At 45.5% G+C, this 21,599-nt stretch overlaps 1 protein-coding gene across 1 annotated transcript; it reads right to left on the bottom strand.

Moving 5' to 3' along the window:
* Positions 1 to 2,631: 2,631 nt before the first annotated feature.
* On the bottom strand, positions 2,632 to 5,248 carry LOC130595567 (procollagen galactosyltransferase 2-like). The gene is made up of 3 exons (XM_057402444.1): positions 4,731 to 5,248; positions 3,786 to 3,918; positions 2,632 to 2,694 (listed from the first exon to the last, which is right to left on the bottom strand). Exons 1-3 carry the CDS (start codon positions 4,856 to 4,858, stop codon positions 2,632 to 2,634), a joined length of 324 nt encoding a protein of 107 aa, XP_057258427.1. The 5' UTR covers positions 4,859 to 5,248.
* Between the last annotated feature and the right edge of the window lie 16,351 nt (positions 5,249 to 21,599).

Below are 21,599 nucleotides of genomic sequence, written 5' to 3'. Positions count from 1 at the left end.
AACTCTGTCTGGGGACAGGTGAGCAGTCAACAGAGAGTTTGTGAGTCAGGGTTAAAGGGAAAACAGCTATGGGGGACATTACTGTAGGGATCTGTTACCGACTGCCTGATCAAGGAGAACCTGTGGATGAAGCACTCCATAGACAGATAGGAAAAGCCTCACGCTCACAGGCCATTGTTCTCATGGGTGACTTCAACCACCCTGACATCTGTTGGAAGGATGGTACGGTCCGGCAAAAGCAATCCAGGAGGTTCCTCGATTCTGTGGAAGACAACTTCCTTCTGCAAGTAATAGAGGAGCCGACAAGGAGAGGTGCTACGCTTGACCTCATGCTCACCAACAGGGAAGGGCTCGTTGGAAATGTGACTCTCCAGGGCAGCCTTGGATGCAGCAATCATGAGATGCTCGAATTTGAGATCCTCAGGACAGTGAGAAGAGCGTGCAGCAAGCTCACTGCCCTGGACTTCAAGAGAGCAGACTTTGGCCTCTTCAGCAACTTGTTTAGTAAGGTTCCCTGGGGTGTAGCCCTAGAGGGCAGGGGGGCCCAAGACTGTTGGTTGATATTCAAGGATCACCTGCTACAAGCTCAGAAGTGTTGCATCCCAACTAGAAGGAAGTGCAGCAGGAGGGCCAGGAGACCTCCTTGGATGGATAAGGAGCTGCTGAGGAAAATTCAAGGGATAAAAAAGGCTTATAAAAGGCAGAAGCAAGGACAGGCAGCCTGGGAAGTATACAGGGATGTTGTGCAGGAAGCTAGGGACCAGGTTAGGAAAGCTAAGGTCCAGTTAGAATTAAACTTAGCTAGGGATATTAAGGATAACAGGAAGGGATTCTACAGGTAGGTAGCAAATAAAAAACAGAGTAGGGACAACGTAGGCCCCCTCAGGAAGCTCTCAGTAGAACTGGCTACACGGGATTTGGAGAAGGCTGAGGTTCTGAATGACTTCTTTGCCTTGGTCTTCACTGGCAAAGGCTCTGACCGCACCACCCAAGTCTTGAAAGGCAGATGCAGGGACAGTGAGAATGAAGATCTTGGGCCCACTGTAGGGGAGGATCTGGTTCGAGACCATCTTAAAAATCTGAACGTGCCCAAGTCCATGGGACCTGATGAGATCCATCTGCGGGTCCTGAAGGAGCTGGCGAATAAAGTTGCTAAGCCGCTAGCCATCACATTTGAGAAATCACAACAGTCAGGTGAAGTTCCCAATGACTGGAAAAAGGGAAATATAACCCCCATTTTCAAGAAGGGGAAAATGGATGACCCGGGGAATTACAGACCAGTCAGTCTCACCTCTGTGCCTGGCAAACTCTTGGAGCAGATTCTCCTGGAAGGCATGCTAAAGCACATGAAAAACAACAAGGTGCTTGGTGACAGCCAGCATGGCTTCACTGAGGGGAAATCCTGCCTGACCAATTTGGTGGCCTTCTATGATGGAGCTACAGAACTGATGGACAGGGGTAGAGCTGTTGATGTCATCTACTTGGACTTTGCAAAGCATTCGACACTGTCCCACACGACATCCTTGTCTCTAAATTGGAGAGACATCAATCTGATGGATGGACCACTCGGTGGATAAAGAACTGCCTGGATGGCTGCACGCAAAGAGTTGTGGTCAATGTCTCAATGTCCAGCTGGAGACCAGTAATGAGTGGTGTCCCTCAGAGATCAGTGTTGGGACCGGTCTTGTTTAACATCTTTGTCACTGGCATGGACAGTGGGATTGAGTGCGCCCTCAGCAAGATTGCCGATGACACCAAGCTGTGTGGTTCGGTTGATATGCTGGAGGGAAGGAATGCCATCCAGAGGGACCTTGACACGCTTGTGAGGTGGGCTGATGCCAACCTCATGAAGTTTAACCATGCCAAGTGCAAGGTCCTACACCTGGGTCGGGGCAATCCCAGGCACAGCTACAGGTTGGGCAGAGAAGAGATTCAGAGCAGCCCTGTGGAGAAGGACTTGGGGGTGCTGGTCGATGAGAAAATTAACATGGGCCAGCTGCAGTGTGCGCTTGCATCCCAGAAAGCCAACCGTATCCTGGGCTGCATCAAAAGGAACTTGACCAGCAGGTCAAAGGTGATCCTGCCCCTCTATCCTGCTCTTGTGAGACCTCACCTGGAGTATTGTGTGCAGTTCTGGTGTCCTCAACATAAAAAGGACATGGAACTGTTGGAACAAGTCCAGAGAAGGGCCACGAGGATGATCAGGGGACTGGAGAACCTCCCATATGAAGATAGGCTGAGAAAGTTGGAGCTGTTCAGCGTGGAGAAGAGAAGGCTGCGTGGAGACCTCATAGCAGCCTTCCAGTATCTGAAGGGGACCTATAGGGATGCTGGGGAGGGACAATTCTTTAGAGACTGTAGTGATAGGACAAGGGGTAACAGGTTAAAACTTAAGCAGGGGAAGTTTATGTTGGATATAAGAAGGAAATTCTTTCCTGTTAGGGTGGTGAGGCACTGGAATGGGTTGCCCAGGGAGGTTGTGAATGCTCCATCCCTGGCAGTGTTCAAGACCAGGTTGGACGAGGCCTTGGGTGATATGGTTTAGTGTGAGGTGTCCCTGCCCACGGCAGGGGGGTCGGAACTAGATGATCTTAAGATCCTTTCCAACCCTAACTATTCTATGATTCTAAACTAGTGCTCAAAGCACATATTGTCCTCAATAACAAGCATCTTCCCCAGTTCTCTGTTCACCACCTGAAACAAAAGGTTCAGAAGCGATCACAGTGGCACATCCCCACCTGAAGCTGCACCATCTAGAAGCCAAGAGCTACCATCTTGTACGAGCACAGCAACCACCTCCTCAAAGGAACATGCAGCAGCCTTTGATACTAAAGCTGCTGTTCAGGAAACACTCCTTCTTAGGAGAAAGTGTTTGTGAAGTCTGTGAAGGAGGACAATCTAGCATATCCAGAGTCTGGCCCTGACAACTTGAAGAACACATGCGCGAAGACACCCTGTATGTTGGTTCCCACATTGCCATCTGATATCTGCATTGCCCAACTTCTCAGCACTGAAGTCACTCCTGCTGGCTCTAGGCTCCTTGGAGCAGTGCCCCCCCTGCTGAGAAGTGCTGCAGCTACCACCACCCAGGGCAGAGGGCTGTCTTCATCTGAGTAACCACTGCCATTGCCCAGTCTTCTTTCAGTACCAAGTCTTTCTCCCTGTCTCCGCCACACTGTACATGAAATAATCCCTCCCGTTTATGTCGGCCTGTGTAACTGCAGCATCTACGGCCAGCACAGCCCAGATCCTCTCAAGCGTCGCTCCCAGGTGACCAGGGACAGACAGAAGCTTTTACCACCCAAACAAGATCTCTTAGCTCAGGTAACAGAGGTGCCTGCTATTAAGCATCTTCATGACATGCCAACTCAAAAAAGCCAGTCAGCAGACTTGGCTGGAACTTGCTTCAGCCCACATGCAGAACAAGAGATAAAAAAAGGAAGTTTTTGAAACACCATTTGTTCTTCAAAACCTTCTTGCCTTTCTCCGAAACAAACTTGCTCCAAGCAGGCTACTGGATAGTTTGCAAACAGTCATGGAAATACTCTGATAGACATCATTTGTCTCTGTTGGCAAATGGAAAGCAGAGATGAGAAAGCTGAATATTGTATTCAAGAAAATGCCCATGCCTGATCCCTTACAAACCAAGGAAAATGGTTCCATCCTACAGTTCCAGAAACCAGCATCGTACTTGATGCTCTGCCCTAGGACTGGCTATGTGCCCACCTCCTGCACCTACCCAGCACCTTCCTGCAGGAACACCAAGGCACCCGCAAACTCCTTACCTCCTCCCAGATGTAAGAGTGACTGAGAAAGCAGCCAATCTCTCCTCTGGTTAGTGGCCTGGAAGAGTATGGGTCGCGGGATCCCAGGAGCATACCGATGCTGAGAGCTTTGAGCTGACTCGTGTTAAGTGGTCTGAGAAAAGAGAAAACATCTATCACCATTTAAAAGAAAAGTGAATTCAAGTCAGACACGGACACAACACGGGAAACGCTGCTGATGTTCAAAGAAAACCTCTATCTTGAGAAATGCCTGCACTGGTTTCACTCAAAAACCTCGAGAAAAATTAACTTACTGATTTACATTTCTAAATCAAGCCAACAAATCATAGCCTTAACTCTTCTAACAGCTTCTTGTGCAACCATCAATGTGTCAAGTGCTTGGCTCAGATTGTTTTCCTAAGAGGCCTTGACGGGTGCCAAAGTATTCACGATCTCTAAATGGCATGTGGGTTCCTATCTCCCTGATGCCTTCTGCAACTCCCAGACCAAAAGTTTCTGCTTTGATTTCTCATTATAAAAAGGCTTTGACACACCTTAGAGTAAACTTGGAAAGGGCAATGTCAGGGTTTACAGTGTAACACAACAGCTCTGCAGCACTAGGGTGGACAGCCTTCCCAGGAGATAATTGCTCTCACTTTTACTGCCGACTCCTTTGAACTGTGTGCAAGCGTTACAGTTCATAGAAATCAGCATGATTTTAACCCCATTTTCACCTTAGTCTGAACCACCCTGCCCTGGTTCTCTCACGGAAACTGAAAAATTGCAGAAGAAAGAAGGAGAGCAAAACTGCCCCAAACAGACTGTTAGGTAGATAAAAGTGATACTCACCTCTTCCCCCAGCCCAGCCTTCCCCACCAGAAGGGAGGTCAGGGCTTTCAATGAGATGGTGTTAAGCAGTTTTGGACATCCCGCTCCTTGCAAACAGCAACCCCAGCCTAAACTCACTTTCCATGCACAGCCTCTACTCTCTTGACTGCAATCTCCTGCTCATAGAGAGTCCGCAGTATCCGATCCTGCCTGTCTTTCCGACAATTCAGATTGATCATGAAAATCTGGATAGAAGAGAAAGCCATCAGCCTCCCAGTTTGGGACTGAGGAAGAAAAGGGAGTCTTCATCCACTCTTCTCCAGCAGCCCCACTGGAAAAGCACATCTTTTGAAAATATTGGGTGTGTTTTCATTCAGGTTACTTAGAATTTGCCAAAAAAATGGAGTTGGTTTTGAGTTGAAAGCTTAGAGGCAAGTTCTCGATCTTAAAACCATTTTTTAGGGATGCTCACAAGGGAAACTTGCTCTTTGAGGGTCAATAAAGGTGAGGGAAGACCAGTCACAGGAAAGTCTGTAACTTACAAAGATACAGGATGCTTTGATTTATATTAAACACAGAGTATCTTGGCCATCTCCAGCCTGAGTCCTAGAGGAACACTGACCCACATATTTCTCCACAATGCTGCCACTGCCTCTATTGAGTGTTACCAGTGGGGCCACCAGTGTTACCAGTGGGGCCACCATTCAAGTACAAGGACACAATAAAGAAAGGATTTTTGTCATTGCCTCAGGCACTGAAAATCCACTGCTATCCCTGCCAGAGCAGAAAGCCTAGCAGAGAGCCAACACTGGGGATAGAGATGTCTGGGCAGGGCTTCACCTAGGCCTTGAGGAGACACTCTCTGGTGGAGGGCAGAGAACTTAAGCCCTCATTTGTAGGTACACTGCAGAGGGTCAGCAATATTTTTCAGTCCCCGGCAAGCAAATGCAGCCCGGTAAGGACCAGATCAAATTCCAGCTCAGTACAAATGCAAAAATAATAAATTAGATAAATAAAGTGCAGCCACAAAGGACAACATGGAAAAAAACTACACCAGCTCTGTCCTCAACACAGACACTCAAATGCAGAGAGCCAAATCAGGTTCAGACTTTACAATTCCTATAAACGGATGGAGCAGGATCCACCAGGAAAACAAAGGCTCCCCTGATCAACACAACTCCCTTGGTCACAGTGCCACTGCCACCCTGCAAGAAGGATACACAGAGGTCTGCTGGCTCTGTGAATAACACAAGCACTGGTTAATTAAAGCACAGCAGAGCCCTATCCAGTCTTCTGTTCTCAATGCTTGCCCTCTTCACAACATGAGGCAGAGTTGGGAGAGGAATTTCTGTGGTTTCTTGGGGCACTACCACTGTCAGCAGCTGTCTTTGTAGTTCACTACTACTTAAGGCCATAGCAGAAAAATGTGGCAACCAAGAAGGGCAGAGGGAGGAGCTGCCCCAGTAAAGAGACAGCATGCATGCTTTTAATCACCCCTGACCATACCCAACTTGGGCTAGAATCCAGCCGACAGCCTGTGTCCCACAGCTGCTCCAGAACTCCAGTGTTTCTCTCAGGTGAGAGAAATCACTCCCTTCTGTCACTGGAAAGCAGGAGAGTTTTCCAAAAGACCAGGTTTTGGCACAGAAAGGAAGGACTGCCAAGCTGCTCTGCAGAGTCGGATGTAGAGGAAACACACGAGAACTGGGGAAATAACCTGCTTTTCAGCCCAACTTCTCCATCTCCTCCTGGCTGGATTCAAACATCCATACCCTCAAGACAGGAAGCCCAAAGATTTGCTGGGCACTGCCATTGCACAAAAGTCCACACTTCTAAACATGGCTCTCATAGCAGGTACGAAGTGCTCACAGACCTGACTGGCCTTGTGTCTCTACAGCAAACAGCAGAGGCAAAGTGCACGTCCTGAGCCCTTTCCTTTCTGTTCTCCCAAGCTCAGCATTTCTCCCCACATAACAAATGGCTATTTTCTCCTTAAGACCAAAAGATGAGGGATCAGGAAAGAGCTAACTACATGAAAAGATAATATACTCTGGGGGAAATGGCTAGAACTCACCAGCAGGGAGAACCCAGGTCCTCTAGGTAATGAATGGACGATCGACTGGAAGAGAGATCCCAAGCATCACCTTCACATACATGTTGCATCGATACAAGGTATAGCCAAGTGTTTTCATCACTGGGCTGAAAGCCCCAGGGAGCTGGCATGTGAAGTCAGGCCAGGAGTGGGTACAGCAGAAAGCATCCATGGTGCAAAGCAGAAGCCAGCAGCCATGTGCCAGACAGACATCATGACAAAAAACTGAGTTCTGTAACATCTACTCCACCTGAAAGATGCATATTTGCTTTTTATCTGGGGAAGTTGAGGGATTTTGTGAATGAGGTTCACCTGACTGTGAAGGGATTACATCCCTGGGGAGAAAATGGAAAACCGCATATCAAAACTGCATGAGAACCGTCAGATCAGGATGCAGGTTCCCAAGGGGAAGAAAGCTGGGCTGCTGGCAAGAGAGCTCCACAAACATTAACTGGGGTTACTGGGAGTGAGGGCTGGTGTTTGCAGTGTCCATCATGGCAGGGCACAGCAACTTACTCGTAGCCTCGATTAACATGTGCACAAAGTTCTCAGTTTCTTCTTGCAGTGTCTGCTGTGATTTCAGGGGCATGGGAAGGAAACCGTAGTGTTCACGGTTGCAGATGAACATCTGAATTCCTGGGGATCACACAAAAAAGGAAATTAGAATCAGACCTTTACCAGCAGATTTCACTGCTTTGTTGCTACATCGCCACCATCCATCTTTATGCCAGGACCTCAGTCCCAAGAAGGTCTGCTTCATAAGCAATCTATCAAAAAACACCACAGTGCCATTTTCCTGTTTATTCGGCCAGCAGCAAGTGATCTGTCCTATGAAATCAATTTTTACTTGCTCCCTAACAGCACGTACTTTTACCCTGCAATCAGTTTCCCTCTGGGAGAGACTGGAAACCCTCCTATTAGAACAGATGAAGGTATTTTTTCAGCCTTTACCTTCACACTACAAAACCAAGCATACAGCAGAGGCATAACTGCCCTTTAGCAGAAGCAGTGTCTGATACACAGACACATACAGCAGGACTCCTGCGGGTACCTGGGGAGTACCACAGGAACCCCCATTCCCAAAACTCCACCTGTTCTGTTCAGACCTGGCACCTCACCTGACAATCCCTTCATAAACCCAGAGCCAAAAGCAGCAACAGGTTTTCAGCCTCTGAGTAAGCCAGCTTCAAGTGATGCCATGGGCTTTCACCCGCAGCTGTGATGGAGATGCAGCAGCAATCCTAGGACATGGGGCCTCTCTCCCTGCACACACCCAGGGCTCGGCAATGGCCTCCAAACAGGGGATGGGGGGTGGAATGTGACAGGACAAGTGGGAACATGAAAGAAAGTTAGTGTTAACATAGTGTTAACATGAAAGAAAGGAAATTTAGGCATTAGGAAGAAGTTCTTCACTATGAGGGTGGTGAGATACTGCCACAGGTTGCCCAGAGAAGCTGTGGCTGCCCCATCCCTGGAAGTGTTTAAGGACAGGCTGGATGGGGCTTTGAGCAACCCGGTGTCCCTGCCTGTGCCAAGGGGGTTGCAACCAAACAGATCTTTAAGGTCCCTTACAACACAAATCAGTCTATGATTCTATAAATGTGGCTTAAAGGTAGGGGAAACACACGGGTTTCAAAGTTCACAGTGAAGGGTGGAGGCATTTTTACTCATGAGTGGGCAGGCAGGATGTGGCATTTCATGACACGGACTCAAGTTAATGCAGACTCAAAGCCTCGTTTATTGTCACAAAGCTTAAGGGCTGGGTTAATAAGAAACAGTCTAAGCTAATAAAAGCTAGTAAAACAAACATTCTTAATACAATTCTTTCACTCATAGCAAATAAACTGTTAAAGAACAGTTAACGTTCTGCACTAACAATTGGTTTTGAACTGTATAATGAAAATACAGATACATATCTGTTTCTACAGATCTCAACAAATCAATTTCTTGCACCTGTGTTATTATACCACCCAGCCATCCCACGTGTCCACAGGATTTGAGGTTGCCATTGCTTCCAACAGCAGTCCTCTTAGGTGTGGCAACCAACAGGCACAGGGTGTCTTGTCCATTCGCATTGGCTATAGATGTTCTCTTTTGGCTGAGCGGGAAACCATGGCTGGGTCAGCCCTCTTGTGATGAAGAGACAGAAGACAAGGCAGGACGAACCCATCGTGCAGGGACCCAACGAAGTCCTTTATCTGTGGAAACACAAGCATACCCTTGTCCCCAGGTTAGTAAAAGGAACGGGCCTTCCCATTCATGAGTTTCAAGATTACGTACTTTAACATGAGCTTTCCCTTGTTCAGAATTCTTAGAACCCCTGAAATGTTGCTGTATAGGAGGTCCATCCTCCGTCCAGTGATTTAAAAAATTCAAAACATAACAAACTTTTGCTATATGTTCTTGTGGGGTTAACCCTGAACTCCCCCTTTTTTGTTTCTGCAACATAGCCTTAAGGGTGCTATGTGTGCATTCAATAATTGCTTGGCCTATGCGAGAATGCGGAATACCTGTAATATGTTGAATTCCCCACTGTTGAAGAAATGCTTGTGTTTTGTGTGCTATATAACCTGGGCCATTATCTGTTTTTATAGTTTTTGGAACTCCCAGGGTAGAAAAAGCTGTAATGAAATGTCGACTATAGCCGGGCCCATCCTCCCGAGGCTTGCTCTTCAACCTTCCCTGTCCTTCAACAGCCCAGCTCATCGCCCCAGGGCTTGTTAAGCACTAAGGCCTCAGAGCTCACTCCCAAACTGCTCACCTTCACTCCCCACAGCAGGACTCACCCCCGAGCAAAGGAAGGCTGCATTTGTTACACACCTGCGAGGGGTGAGGTGGTTCAGATGAAAAGGAAGCAGTCCTCCTGTGGGAGAGGAGGCCCTGCCTTGCACCTGGGCACGGAGGGGTGCAGGTCTAGCAGAGCAGGCAGCCTTAGAGAGGGAAAAGTTCAAACAAACCCAGCGTGCCCAGGGGTGATGGAAGCTTTTGTCTGTGCTTTGCAAGGAGTCTCTGTCAGAGAGATAAGTAAGTATGGAATGACTCTGCCAGGGTGGAGAAGCCAAGTCTGACACCCAGCTCCAACAGCGCACAGTAGGTCAAATGTGGGCCCAAGCACTCAGCTCCCCTGGGACTGATAAGCGGATTGACTCCACAACTCATTAATAGTTGTAATGCAGGTATGCTTTTTATTCAGTGCTGAGATGCACAGGGATAATTCCTCAAAATCATGCGTGCCTCAGTCTTGTTTCCCTCTACATTTATTCTCTAAAGTTATATATATTCATAAGGTTGCATAACATGCCTATACATATTCATATCCTATCCCTGCTTCTTATTATAATGAGATAGAAGGTCCTTTGCGCTTGCACAGTGCCCCCTCTGGTCATGGGCAGGGGTCTCAAGATGAAGTAAATGAGTCTTCCTCCTGTGGGTAGGGGTCGTCAAGATGAAGTAAATGAGTTTTCCTCTTCTTGAACTTTTCACCTTTTAGTCTTCACATATGGCCTTAGGGTTTGGTCGGTGTCCCAGCCATAAACCATCTGCTTCTCCCCCTTATCAGTAGATTCAGGTGTCTGCTTTTCCTTATCAATAGCTGCTTATCAGTAGAATCAGGTGTCTTGCTTTTCCTTATCGATAGAACCAGGTGTCTTTGTTCTGCTTAGTAGGCATTTACAACAGACAATACTTTTGTTTAAGCAAGGGAATTCCTCTAATCCGCTTGTACAACCCCCCTGTACAACCCCCCTGTACCACCCCCCCTGTACCACCCCCCTGTACATTGGTCAACCCTCTGCATCAGGACCACACCGGATGGAGCTGCAAGGCCCAAGGCATCAGGATAGGTGCAGCATCTGTTCCCAGCCTAGCAAGGGATTCAGGCTGAGTTTTGCAGAATCATCTTACTGCTTCTGTTTGCTTTGGCTACAAAATAAGACAGTATGTTTTCACCTGTGCTGGCAAAAGACTTTGAGGAATATATATGATGGCCATCTTGGAAGTGCCAAGCTGCCACCAAACGCCGCCCTTTTCTTTCCAGGACTAGTTTGTACTGTGTCCTGAACACTACAGGAAAATCCCAGAGAGAGCCACCAGCAAGGAGAAAAGATGCTTTCAAAAAGAGGTCATAATATAACATCCTTCCACTCAAAAGCTTTTGCAGCTGCTTGCTCAGGGAGCTGAATCTGAAGGTGAGAAAATAGAGAGAAGATGGAAAGTCTCTCCTCAGAGCAGACACCTTTGCAAGAGAGACCCACCCACTGCTGAGCTTGTTCACTGGCAATGTCCCAGGAACCTGTGATCAGCAAAACACTGTTCCCTCTGCACTGACAGAGGGTTTTCTCATGATCAGCTATAACTGCAGCACCACTAAGCCTGATGTCACATCAGGCATTACACTCAAAACCTACATCCAGGGAAGCCAAGGGAAAGTATTTCGTTGTTTTTCACTGAGGTCTCGTGACATCTTTTATTGTTTAACCACAATCTGAAAGCCACTTTCTTTTTTTTTTTTCTTTTTAATTTTAATGAAACAAGCACAACCACCCCCTCCCTGTAGGAAATAAATGAAAAGCAACTACATGAATGCGGCAACATACCAGGTATTAGTCCCCCTAATCCTTGGTATTTTTAGCAGAGCAGAATTGTCTGCATTAATGCCCCCAGGGTTTCTACCACTTTAAGTTCTGCAGTAAATTGCAGGCTACACTACTTGCCAAGACACATCCAGCTGTCAGCTGCAATTTAGGTAGATGGCATAATAAAAAATACTACCTGCTGACATTCATGGATTTGGCGCTGATCTAATCAACTAATCTTATCTGGCTCACTGAGCTCTTTTCTTATCCTCTGCTGGCTTAAAACACAGATGATCTGTATAGATTCATGCCAGTATTTCTGTTCCTTCTGGGATAAAAGCTGCTTTAGAATGGTAAAACAACCTTAAAATGGGGAGGTGGACTTGTTCTTGGGCTGTGTTTTTGTTATCAAGTAAACGATTGCTACCAGGGACAGAAAAGGCATAGATAGCTGTATAATGATCAGCCTTTGTCAGGCAGTGACCAGCATTCACAGCTACACCCTAAACCCACAGCCACATTTAGGTGACTTCTATTTCCCCCGGGGCCCTGTGAGCAGACCTTCCTGCTGGCTGGCTCTAGTTCTTCAGAGCCTCAGGCTGAAAGGAAACTCAGGACATCTGTCTGGCTAAACGCTATCTTGCATAGGAGTGCAAGGGGCCCGACAAAGTCCAGCCACACTGAGATTTTGGTCTGAGTCAGTACTCCCACCACAGGCCACATCCTCCCAGCAGAGGTGGGGTGGTCTCTTTGGAGCATCACAAAACAGTTGCTTTGAGCAGTAGATCCACTGTGGAAAACCCATGGTTTGACCTGAGGCATTTTCACATTTCTGAACCTGGATGTCATCCTTTTATCCTGGGTGACAAAACTCAGCCCAAGAGGACAATCTGAGCAAATCGATGGGCCAGGGTGTTGAAGCAAAGCCTTTGATGTCATGGGTCAGTCCTGGAAAAGCTAAAGTGCTCTAAGATAGAAGTGAAAAATGATGGATTCCAATCCCTAAAGTACTTCTTACACAGATGGAGCTAATGCAATGCAGTTAGCACACTCAGTGGATGCTGCATTTCTGGGAGAGCTGTCAGAGGGAACAAGTGGGAAAAGTAGATTGGAGGGAGCCTACTTTGCTAGCCAGGCTTAAACTTTAGTTTTCCTCTCTCCCATCTTGCCTCCAAGAGCCTCCCAAGGCTCAAGTTTCAGCTCTTGCTCCTTCTGCCATTTGTCTCTCTGATTTCATGCCCCTTGTTGTGGTTTAAGCCCAGGCCATAAATCAAAAGCATGCATTCTACTCCCCCAACCCTTTCTTCTGCCCCCCCCCCCCCCCCCCCCCCGGCTCCCAAAGGGACGGGAAAGAGAATTGAAAGAATGTAACTCCCATGGGTTGAGATAAGAACAGTTTAGTAACTAAGGTATAACACAAACCATTACTGCTACCACCAATAATAATAATGATAAGGGTAATAACAAGGGAAGAGAATACCGATACCCAGCCTGACCGAGCAGTGAACTAGCCCTTCCAGGTAACTCTCAGTTACATCCTGGGCATGACGTGCTGTGGTATGGAATACCTCTTTGGCTAGTTTGGGTCAGGTGTCCTGTCTCTGCTTCCTCCTGGCTTTCCCTCCTCCCTTGCAGAGCATGAGACTCAGAAAGTCCTTGATTAGACTAAATATTTGAGCAGTAACTAAAAACATCGGTGTTACCAGCACTGTTCCCAGGCCGAAAGTGAAAAACACAGCGCTGCACCAGCTCCTAAGAAGGAGAAAAGATGACTGTTACTCCTAAACCCAGGACACCCCTGTCGTGGTTTAAACCCAATCAGGCAACTCACTCCCCCCCTTCTTTCCCTCCCCCTACTCCCGGAGAGACGGAGAGGAGAATCGAAAAGAATGCAACTCCCACGGGTTGAGATAAAAACAGTTTAGTAACTAAGGTATAGCACAAATCACTACTGCTACCACCAATAATAACAATGATAACAAAGGAAATAACAAGGGAAGAGAATACAACACCTCAGCACCAGCTGACCGATAACTCGCCCCCCCCCAGCCCAACCAAGCACCGACCGATACCTCCTCCAACCCCGCAGTCCCAGCCCTTCCGGCTAACTCCTAGCTACCTCCTCCTGTGCATGATGTTCTGTGGTATGGAATACCTCTTTGGTCAGTTTGGGTCAGGTGTCCTGTCTCTGCTTCCTCCTGGCTTCCCCTCCTCCCTGGCAGAGCATGAGGCTCACAAAGTCCTTGGCCAAACCAAAACATCCTTGTTATCAGCTCTGTTCCCAGGTCGAAAGTCAAAACACTGCACTGCACCAGCTACCAAGAAGGAGAAAAATGACTGCTACTGCTGAACCCAGGACAACCCCTCATGATCTCACAGCTGAGTTTTAAAATGTCTTGCTTAGTCTGTCAAGACAGTGCCATCTTTTTCAGTGCTGTCAAGAGCTTCAAACCAGAAACATCCCGAAAAGGAAAGCTACAGACATCTGGTGTCTGCTTTGCTGGTCTGGAAATGGTGGGAAAGGCAGTTTTCTCAGCCTGTCTCTTCTGCAGAAGCAACTGCCAAAACCAACCAGCTATACTTCTTCACTTTCTCTCTGTTTGTCTGAAGGACAGCCCTTCTTGCTCACCTTAACTCTGCCTCCTTTACAAACAGCACAGGTAACAGCAAATGCACTTCACCTGGAGGACCCACAAGCCATTTTTCTCCACCACTTCAGTAAGTCGGAAAACCAGTCATGAAGCTCCCACAGCTAGGTGTAAGTAAAGCTGGCACAGTGACATTTGGGAAGGCTGCTCAGGGACTGCAGAGCCTGCTTCAGGGAGCAGAATTCTATGGACTTTGTTAGGATATTAACTTTTAGCACTGACTGCTCTTGCTATTTAAAGACCACCAAAATGCTGAAGTTATCTGCCTGGATCATCTGTGTGATAAACACATAAATGTATTGGCTTTCGCAAATCATAGGTGTTGCTATGTGGATATAACTGTAGGAGTTTGCAATAACAGAAACAAAGCTCTCTAAAGACACAAGATCAGACAAGAAGTTGAAAATGGCCAGAACTCTTGAGCAAAATGGAGTCACATAGCAAAAGAATTTGAAAAGGTAAAAGAAAAGGGGGGAGGGGACACACACACACAACGACTTGACATGAGGCAAGCAAATGCCTGGAAAACCTAGAGATAAAGTAATTTTAGCTTAACTTGGGTCGAAGATAGAGAACAATGTTTGTGCTGTAAGTCTGTGGTGAGATAACAGTATTTAGCAGCCCCACTAAACATGAGTGAATTATTTCACACTATCCTTCTACTTATCAGTTAGTTTGAAGACAGTGCCTCCCGAACATCTGCTAGCTTTGGATGCTCCTTGTCCTCCCATATTGTTTTGCTTGCAGTAAATTTTGTATGAAGGTCACACTGTTCTAAATCTTTGCAGCTATCAGAAAAATTAGATATGTCTGGTTTCAGCTAGTTTTGTGATTACTGGGGCACCCAACTGTGCCAAAGGTGAAAAGTACACCGTGAGGAAGACTGCTTACTGTATCTTGAAGACTCCTGCCTGCACAAGGAAGACTGCTTACTTCATCCTCGAGACCCCTGCCCACGATCACCAGAGAGCAGTGCGCAAGTGCTGAAAGGAAGGAGACTTATGATAATAAGTTCCTGGAGCTAGTTATAATATTCGCCGCCCATACGCGGGCATTATGGATATGTATATGGCTATATGCAATAGTGAAAGTATATAAACCTGTAACAAATGCTAATCAGTGCGCCGCTGGCTACGGTGTTGCTTTTGCTTTATTCACTCTGTCTCTCAATAAGATCCTGTTATCTCCATGAGAGCAGTGAGCTCGTATTTCACAATCTGGAACATCTCCTTGTGTTCTCTCCTTGTCTTGAGGTGTGAAAAAGATTTGACCACTTGTGACCATGATCAGAGGATTCTTAGTCCAGAAATAAGGATATTAGCTTGTGGCCTGAGAAGCTAAACATCTAATAGTTATTTCAGGCTGTGCCATGGCTTTTTCTCTGCCTTGGGCAATATGGTCTAGCATGTGGCGTCTGTGCCTGTGGCAGGGGGGCTTGGAACTAGATGATCTTCAGGTCATTTCAACCTTGATCATTCAGTGATTCTGTCGTCTCTTCCTGGGAATCGGTGCTGCTGTGGATGTTTGAGGCAGATCTACAGGTGATGGCTATTAATCTCAATATGTTATGTTTCTATAATTTCTTTGGGATAGACTGAGGTTAGCGGAAGAGGGAAACATTCAGAAATGCCAGACTTTGTTTTGGGATTCTCACTTCAGAAGATTGCTCTCTGCAGACTTCCCTCATGTTTTAAATCTAAGTGATGGAGTTAGTTTTGGACATTTTAATTGTGATCTGGAACGCACATAATGCTACTGAAAATGTGATTCCTAGGATTTGCTGTAGGAACAGCATTTAAATTGAAAGTTCATTTACTCTTTCTGGAAACTATGTATGCATGAATTGAACGAGTCAAACTTAAGCCATGCCATCCGATTATAACTCAGTGAGTGGGAGGGACACAGTCCTTAGGCTTTGAACTACTTAGATACAAATGCAGAGCTAGCTGGGAAAACTCTGACCAGAGGAACAGGAGGCCCCAGGTAGAGTGGGATACTCCCAGTATCCCAACCAATAGACAGTGCGACATAGTTATTAAGGCCAGAGTCCTCTGAGGAATGCTTGGCTGAAAAGACACCCGAGTGTTACAGACTTCTAGGGGAGGAAAAAAACAATTTGTTTTTGAAAGGAATATTGAAAAAGAGCCTAGAATCAAAACTAAAGAGATGAAAATCCTCATAGTCTGTAACAGAGATTTATACTGTTTCAGCATCCTGTATCAGGGCCAGCAAAGGCATAACTGCAATCAATGTATCTGTAACCAAAGTAAAATGGAACAGAGCAGAACGGAAGAAGAAAGTTATGGTTATAAATGGAAAGTTTTGAGAGCTATTTAATCAAATAGTTAATTGTCTTGTTATGGAAACTGAAGCTTGCTTGAAAAGAACATGAACTATGGCAAGGAATTTGCAAATGAGGAGAAGGACTGAGTAGCAACTAGCCAAAACAAAAAACCAAACTTGTAAATGTACTGAAAGTAAACAGCTTCTTATGGAGGATCAGCCTGTTTATGGGTAATGGAGAAAAATCAGGGAAAAGAAGAATTTTGCTGTAGCAACCCAGTATGTGTTTGTGCCATGACCAATCTAATGATTACACCTTCCTTAGGTGCAGAAAAAAGAAAAGGAAGGTCTGCAACTAAGAAAAGGCAATCTTTTGAGTGACACTTGTATGTGACAGCCATTTGATTCGCAAATCAGGAAGAGAGGTTTCTTTTCCTTAATTCAGCTGATGCAAACAAAATGACCCATTTACATGACAATGTCCATCAGACTTTTTTTTTCTCATGTCTGTTGGACCTAATTTCTGATGCAGTCTAGAAGCTGTGGCAGAAAACTTGGTGGTTACAAAGTGATGATACTAAATGGAAGTGTGTATGTGTGTGTAAAAGATGGGAAAATCAGTCCCTTCACTGAAAAAAATCGGTAAGCTCCATCTCCCTGTCTTCTCCTTTCTATGCACGCTTGCCTATTCCTCTGTGAAAAAAATCATAAGGAACACAGTCCCATTGTTTACAAACAGAGCAAACTCAACAGGAGAGCAACTTTCACTTTGTTAATACCCCGCTATCCCCTAACACAGTCTTGTTTCAAGCACTGTGCAGTATCTGAGTGCTTTGGACACTGCTTCTTCTTGACCTGTTCTAGCGGGTTTGTATCATCTTTATGAAAACAAATTAGTGAATAAGACTGCCTTGTGAGATTGGAGATACCTTTTCTTCTTTTTTCTTTTTTTCTTTTTTTTTTCTTTTTTGGTGATATGTTTGAATTATCGTGAAAGATTAGTAACCTCATGCAACTGGTAGGCAGTTCAGGTCTAATTTCATGCTAAACTACCAGCTGAGCAAGACGTGGGCTGTGCTGGTGCAGGGTCTGCCTCAGGATCCCAGCCTCCATCTGGCTGAAGTCACCAGCTTGTCCTGGAGCTTTGCCATATGCCAAGGCCAGCTCCATTTGACCATGTCCTGGGAGAACTGATGGGGAGCCATTGTGCTTTTCAACCTCGGAAGCTTCTGCAGATCTCCCTTCCCATCATTTTTCACTCAGTTTGTGACATGACGATTTTGGTATGGAAAGGACAGCTTGCCAAGAACACCTGCAGTGTTCCCCCAATCTAGAAGTATGGCTTTGATTGTTCTATTTATTATGTGCAGGCCATTTTCTGCCCTCCGCTCTGCACGAAGCAGTAGAGCACCTGGTATAGGTTGTGGTTAGCAGAGGAGGGAAAACATTCTTTTCTCTTACTTTTCTTTCTTTCCACTTTTCCTGGCAGAACACCAGTGAGGAGGAAGACGGCGCTCTTTCCCACAGCATCTTGGTAAGCACGCTGATTCTCGACGCTCCTGACAAAGAAACACCATCGCTAGGGGTAGAGTGCAGCTGGCACAGTGCCATTTTGGAAAGCTGTTTATGGGCTTCGGAGCCTGCTCCAGGAGTAAACAGCAATGAGACATCGTTCCAACGCTTCCCCCCCCCCTTTATTATTTTCTTTTTTTCATCCTAAGAATTTTGATGTCACAAAAAATTGCAGCCACTGAACAGAAAAAGTCTTTCCCTAGTACTGTAATGATAGTGATACTGCTTTATAAAAGCTGACTAGTTTTTGTATTTGGTAATTCAACTGAGTTGTTGGAAGTTTTCTACATTTTGGAGCAGGGAGGGAGGGAAGCACTGAACTGTATCCTTGGTACAAGTCATGAAAAACTGCAAGCGCACCTAATGTCAGAGACAGATAGTGGGTTTTGGCTGTCCCAACCAGTATGAAATATCCCAGTATGCTGATCCGTAGCCTGGCCAGGTAATCTTCAATTCAAGGGAGGGTATGAAGTTTTTGACAGTGTAGGTAGTTAAATCAACATAGATGTGTGTGTGTGGAGATTAGGAGGATTTGGGTAGCTGAATTTTATACTTTTATCCATTGAAAGTCAGTGCAAGTCCTTGCAAACATTTTCTTTTTAAGTTTCATCCTAGAGAAAAATATTAACTGCAGACTAAATTTTAAAAACATTCTTAGGTAAATCTTGTTGCATATGAAGCTACTCATTTCAGCAGCGACCGTAGTGATAGGACAAGGGGCAATGGTTCTCAACTTGAGCAGTGGAAGTTCAGGTTAGATATAAGGAAGAAGTTCTTTACTGTGAGGGTGGTGAGGCACTGAAAGAGGTTGCGCAACAAAGAGTAAACGCTCCATCCCTGGCAGCGCTCAAGGTCAGGCTGTACAGAGCCTTGGGCAATATGGTCTAGCATGTGGCATCCCTGCCTGTGGCAGGGGGGCTTGGAACTAGATGATCTTCAGGTCATTTCAACCTTGATCATTCAGTGATTCTGTTGTCTCTTCCCCGGAATCGGTGCTGCTGTGGAAGTTTGAGGCAGATCTACGGGAGGTGGCTATACCTCTCAGTATTGTTATGTTTCTATAATTTCTTTGGGATAGACTGTGGTTAGCAGAAGAGGAGAAACGTTCCTTTCTCTTACTTTTCTTTCTTTCCTCTTCTCCTGGCAGAACACTATTCAGGAGGAGGATGAAGAAGGTGCTCTTTCAAGTGACAGCCTGGAAAGTGTGCAGATTGAGAGCGCTTCCCAAGAAGAAACAACATCGCTAGGGGTAAGTGAAGCTGCTACAGTGGCATTTTAGAAAGCTGCTTATGGGTTAGGAGCTTGTTCCAGGAATAAACAGCAATGAGACATCATTCTAGCACTTCCCCTCCCCCCTTTTTATTCTTTTCTGTATTTCATCCCAAGAATTTTAATGTCACAAAAAATTGCAGCCACTGAACAGAAAATGTCTTTCCCTAGTACTGTAATGATACTGCTTTATGAAAGCTGACTAATTTTTGCATTTGGTAATTCAACTGAGTTGTTGGAAGTTTTCTACATTTTGGAGCAGGGAGGGAGGGAAGCACTGCACTGTAGCATTGATACAAGTCATGAAAAAGTGCAAGGGCACCTAATGTCAGAGACAGATCGTGGTTTTTGGTTGTCCCAACCAACATTACATGTCCCAGTATGCTGATCCGTAGCCTGGCCAGGTAATCTTCAATTCAAGGGAGGGTATGAAGTTTTTGACAGTATAGGTAGTTAAATCAACATAGACTGTGTCTACGGAGCTCTTTCAAATTCCCGGCTTGTGACTGTTTTTCTTTCTTTCTTTCCTTCTTTCTGGCTTTCTCTCTGTTGTGTAGCTCTCTGAATCCTCCATTCTACCTTTCTGTGGATCCATTCACTTGGGGGAAGTGTCTGGAATCGCCACCCCAGCCGTGACCATCTCGAAGGAAAAGGACTCCTCAACCAATACTGCACTTGAAGATTGCCATAGATAGGATAGGATAGGATAGGATAGGATAGGATAGGTTATCATAGGATAGGTTATCATAGGATAGGATAGCATAGCATAGCATAGCATAGGGTAGCATAGGATAGGATAGTTAAAGAGATTTTATTTTTCAAAGCCATAGGCAAGACATAGATTGTAAGCAGCCCTTATTGAAAAGTCTTCGAGTTACATTAGTAGTAGTAATGTATTTTACAATTCTGTAAGAGGGTACTCTTAGCATGGTTTCACCCTACAATTAGTATAGTTTATTTATATTATTAGTACAGTGTATGTTAGCGTAGGTTTGCACTACTGTAAGATTTACCACTTCTATTTACAAGTACCAGCATTTAGCTCCTAGTCCAAATAGTTCAAGAATACCAAGTTAGGGTTTTTTGAGAGGGTAAATATAGTGTGTTTCCATAGTTTACACTTTACATTACATTGCATATGAAAAAGATGTTTTTAATTGCTTTCCTGCAATATGTATACATAAGTATTAAATGTTTTTCCACTGGTATTTGCCTTGAGTTAATCTGCGTTGTTAGCTTAGACTTTCTTACTGAATGTCAGGTTGGGGGGCTTTGTTAGTTAGGTGTTGGTTTTGGGTTTTATTCAACACCTCACACCACCTCTGTTGCTCTGTTCAACTTCATTGCTTTTACTGTTGGAACTTCTTCCAGCTCCCACAACTCATCTTCCCTGCCCCCTTAAGAACTTGAAACACCCCGTTTCAGCTGAATGGCCTGTAGGTGTAACCCTTCAGCTACAACCTTCCTTCAGCATTGTTTTCATTTTCAACATCACATCCAGTAACAAGGTATGGACTGGTTGTAACACCACCAGCGTTACTGGCGTGCATCTTGTTTAAATTCGTGCAGTTTTTCCTGAGGGTGGCTTCTGTGTTTCAACAACAGTGGGGCTAGAAAGGGTTGTCCAAGTAAACCAGTCTCACCTGCATTACCCATCGAGTCACAGCAGCTTATCATAAGCTCTGTGTAGTCCAGTTGCATGCTGCAAGAGTGCAATGAGCTTATTGCGAGCTAGAGGAAAACGTCAGGAAAGCAAAAACTGTCCCAGTGCTTCAGCCATGCACACCAACCTGCTGCTGCTCTGGGATATTTTGTGCTCTTTTTTGAGCTCGCAGTTTAATGATTTCTGCTGCAGCTAACTGGGCATCTGAGATTATACACAAATTTTACAACTCCTTCTTCATGAAATTGTTCTCTTTTGGTGCACTGAATGATTTCTACAGCAAGTTAATAAATGTAAAATGGTTTTGAGTGTTTGCATCTTTTCCCCATTGTCCCCATCATGGCCTTTTCCCCTCTTGGCCTCACAGCCATTACTATCTTGGGGTTTTTTCCCCTCCTCTACACACAATACTAAGGGTTGGAGTTTACACATAACAGCTTCTTATTCTACCTCTTAGCACAGTCCCTCTTCCACTCAGACCTCTCACACAGATAACCTGCCATTCACAAGTCACTTCATCACTAGGGGAGACTCCTAAAGTCACTGCCAAAGTCACACTTAGTACCTGAACTGTGGCAGTTGCCTTTGCCACGACTTTCATGACAACTGTCAACTGCTTTTCATGTTACAACAGCAAAGCCAAGAAGAATGATTATACTGAATTTAAGCTGCCTCTTGTTTTTTTTCCCGGGGATACAAAACAAAACAAAACAACCTCACTCAATTTCCTTCAGGATAAATACAATCTATCTGTGAACTAGGAATTTCATATTGCCATATTGAGAGTACACCACCACTTGTCCTTTTCTAAACAAGGGCAAAGACAGAGTTATCAGATTACAAGCACTCTTATTGCAGATATTCATTTTTAGGGCCTGTCACCATAACCTTTCTTGGGAACAAGCT

This window comes from Pezoporus wallicus, unplaced genomic scaffold (assembly GCF_028554395.1).
Source record: "Pezoporus wallicus isolate ANWC-B61680 ecotype Strahan unplaced genomic scaffold, APGP_CSIRO_Pwel_v1 contig_6665, whole genome shotgun sequence".
Classification (NCBI taxonomy): Eukaryota; Metazoa; Chordata; class Aves; order Psittaciformes; family Psittacidae; genus Pezoporus; species Pezoporus wallicus.
This window is presented reverse-complemented; position numbering and strand designations above follow the sequence as displayed.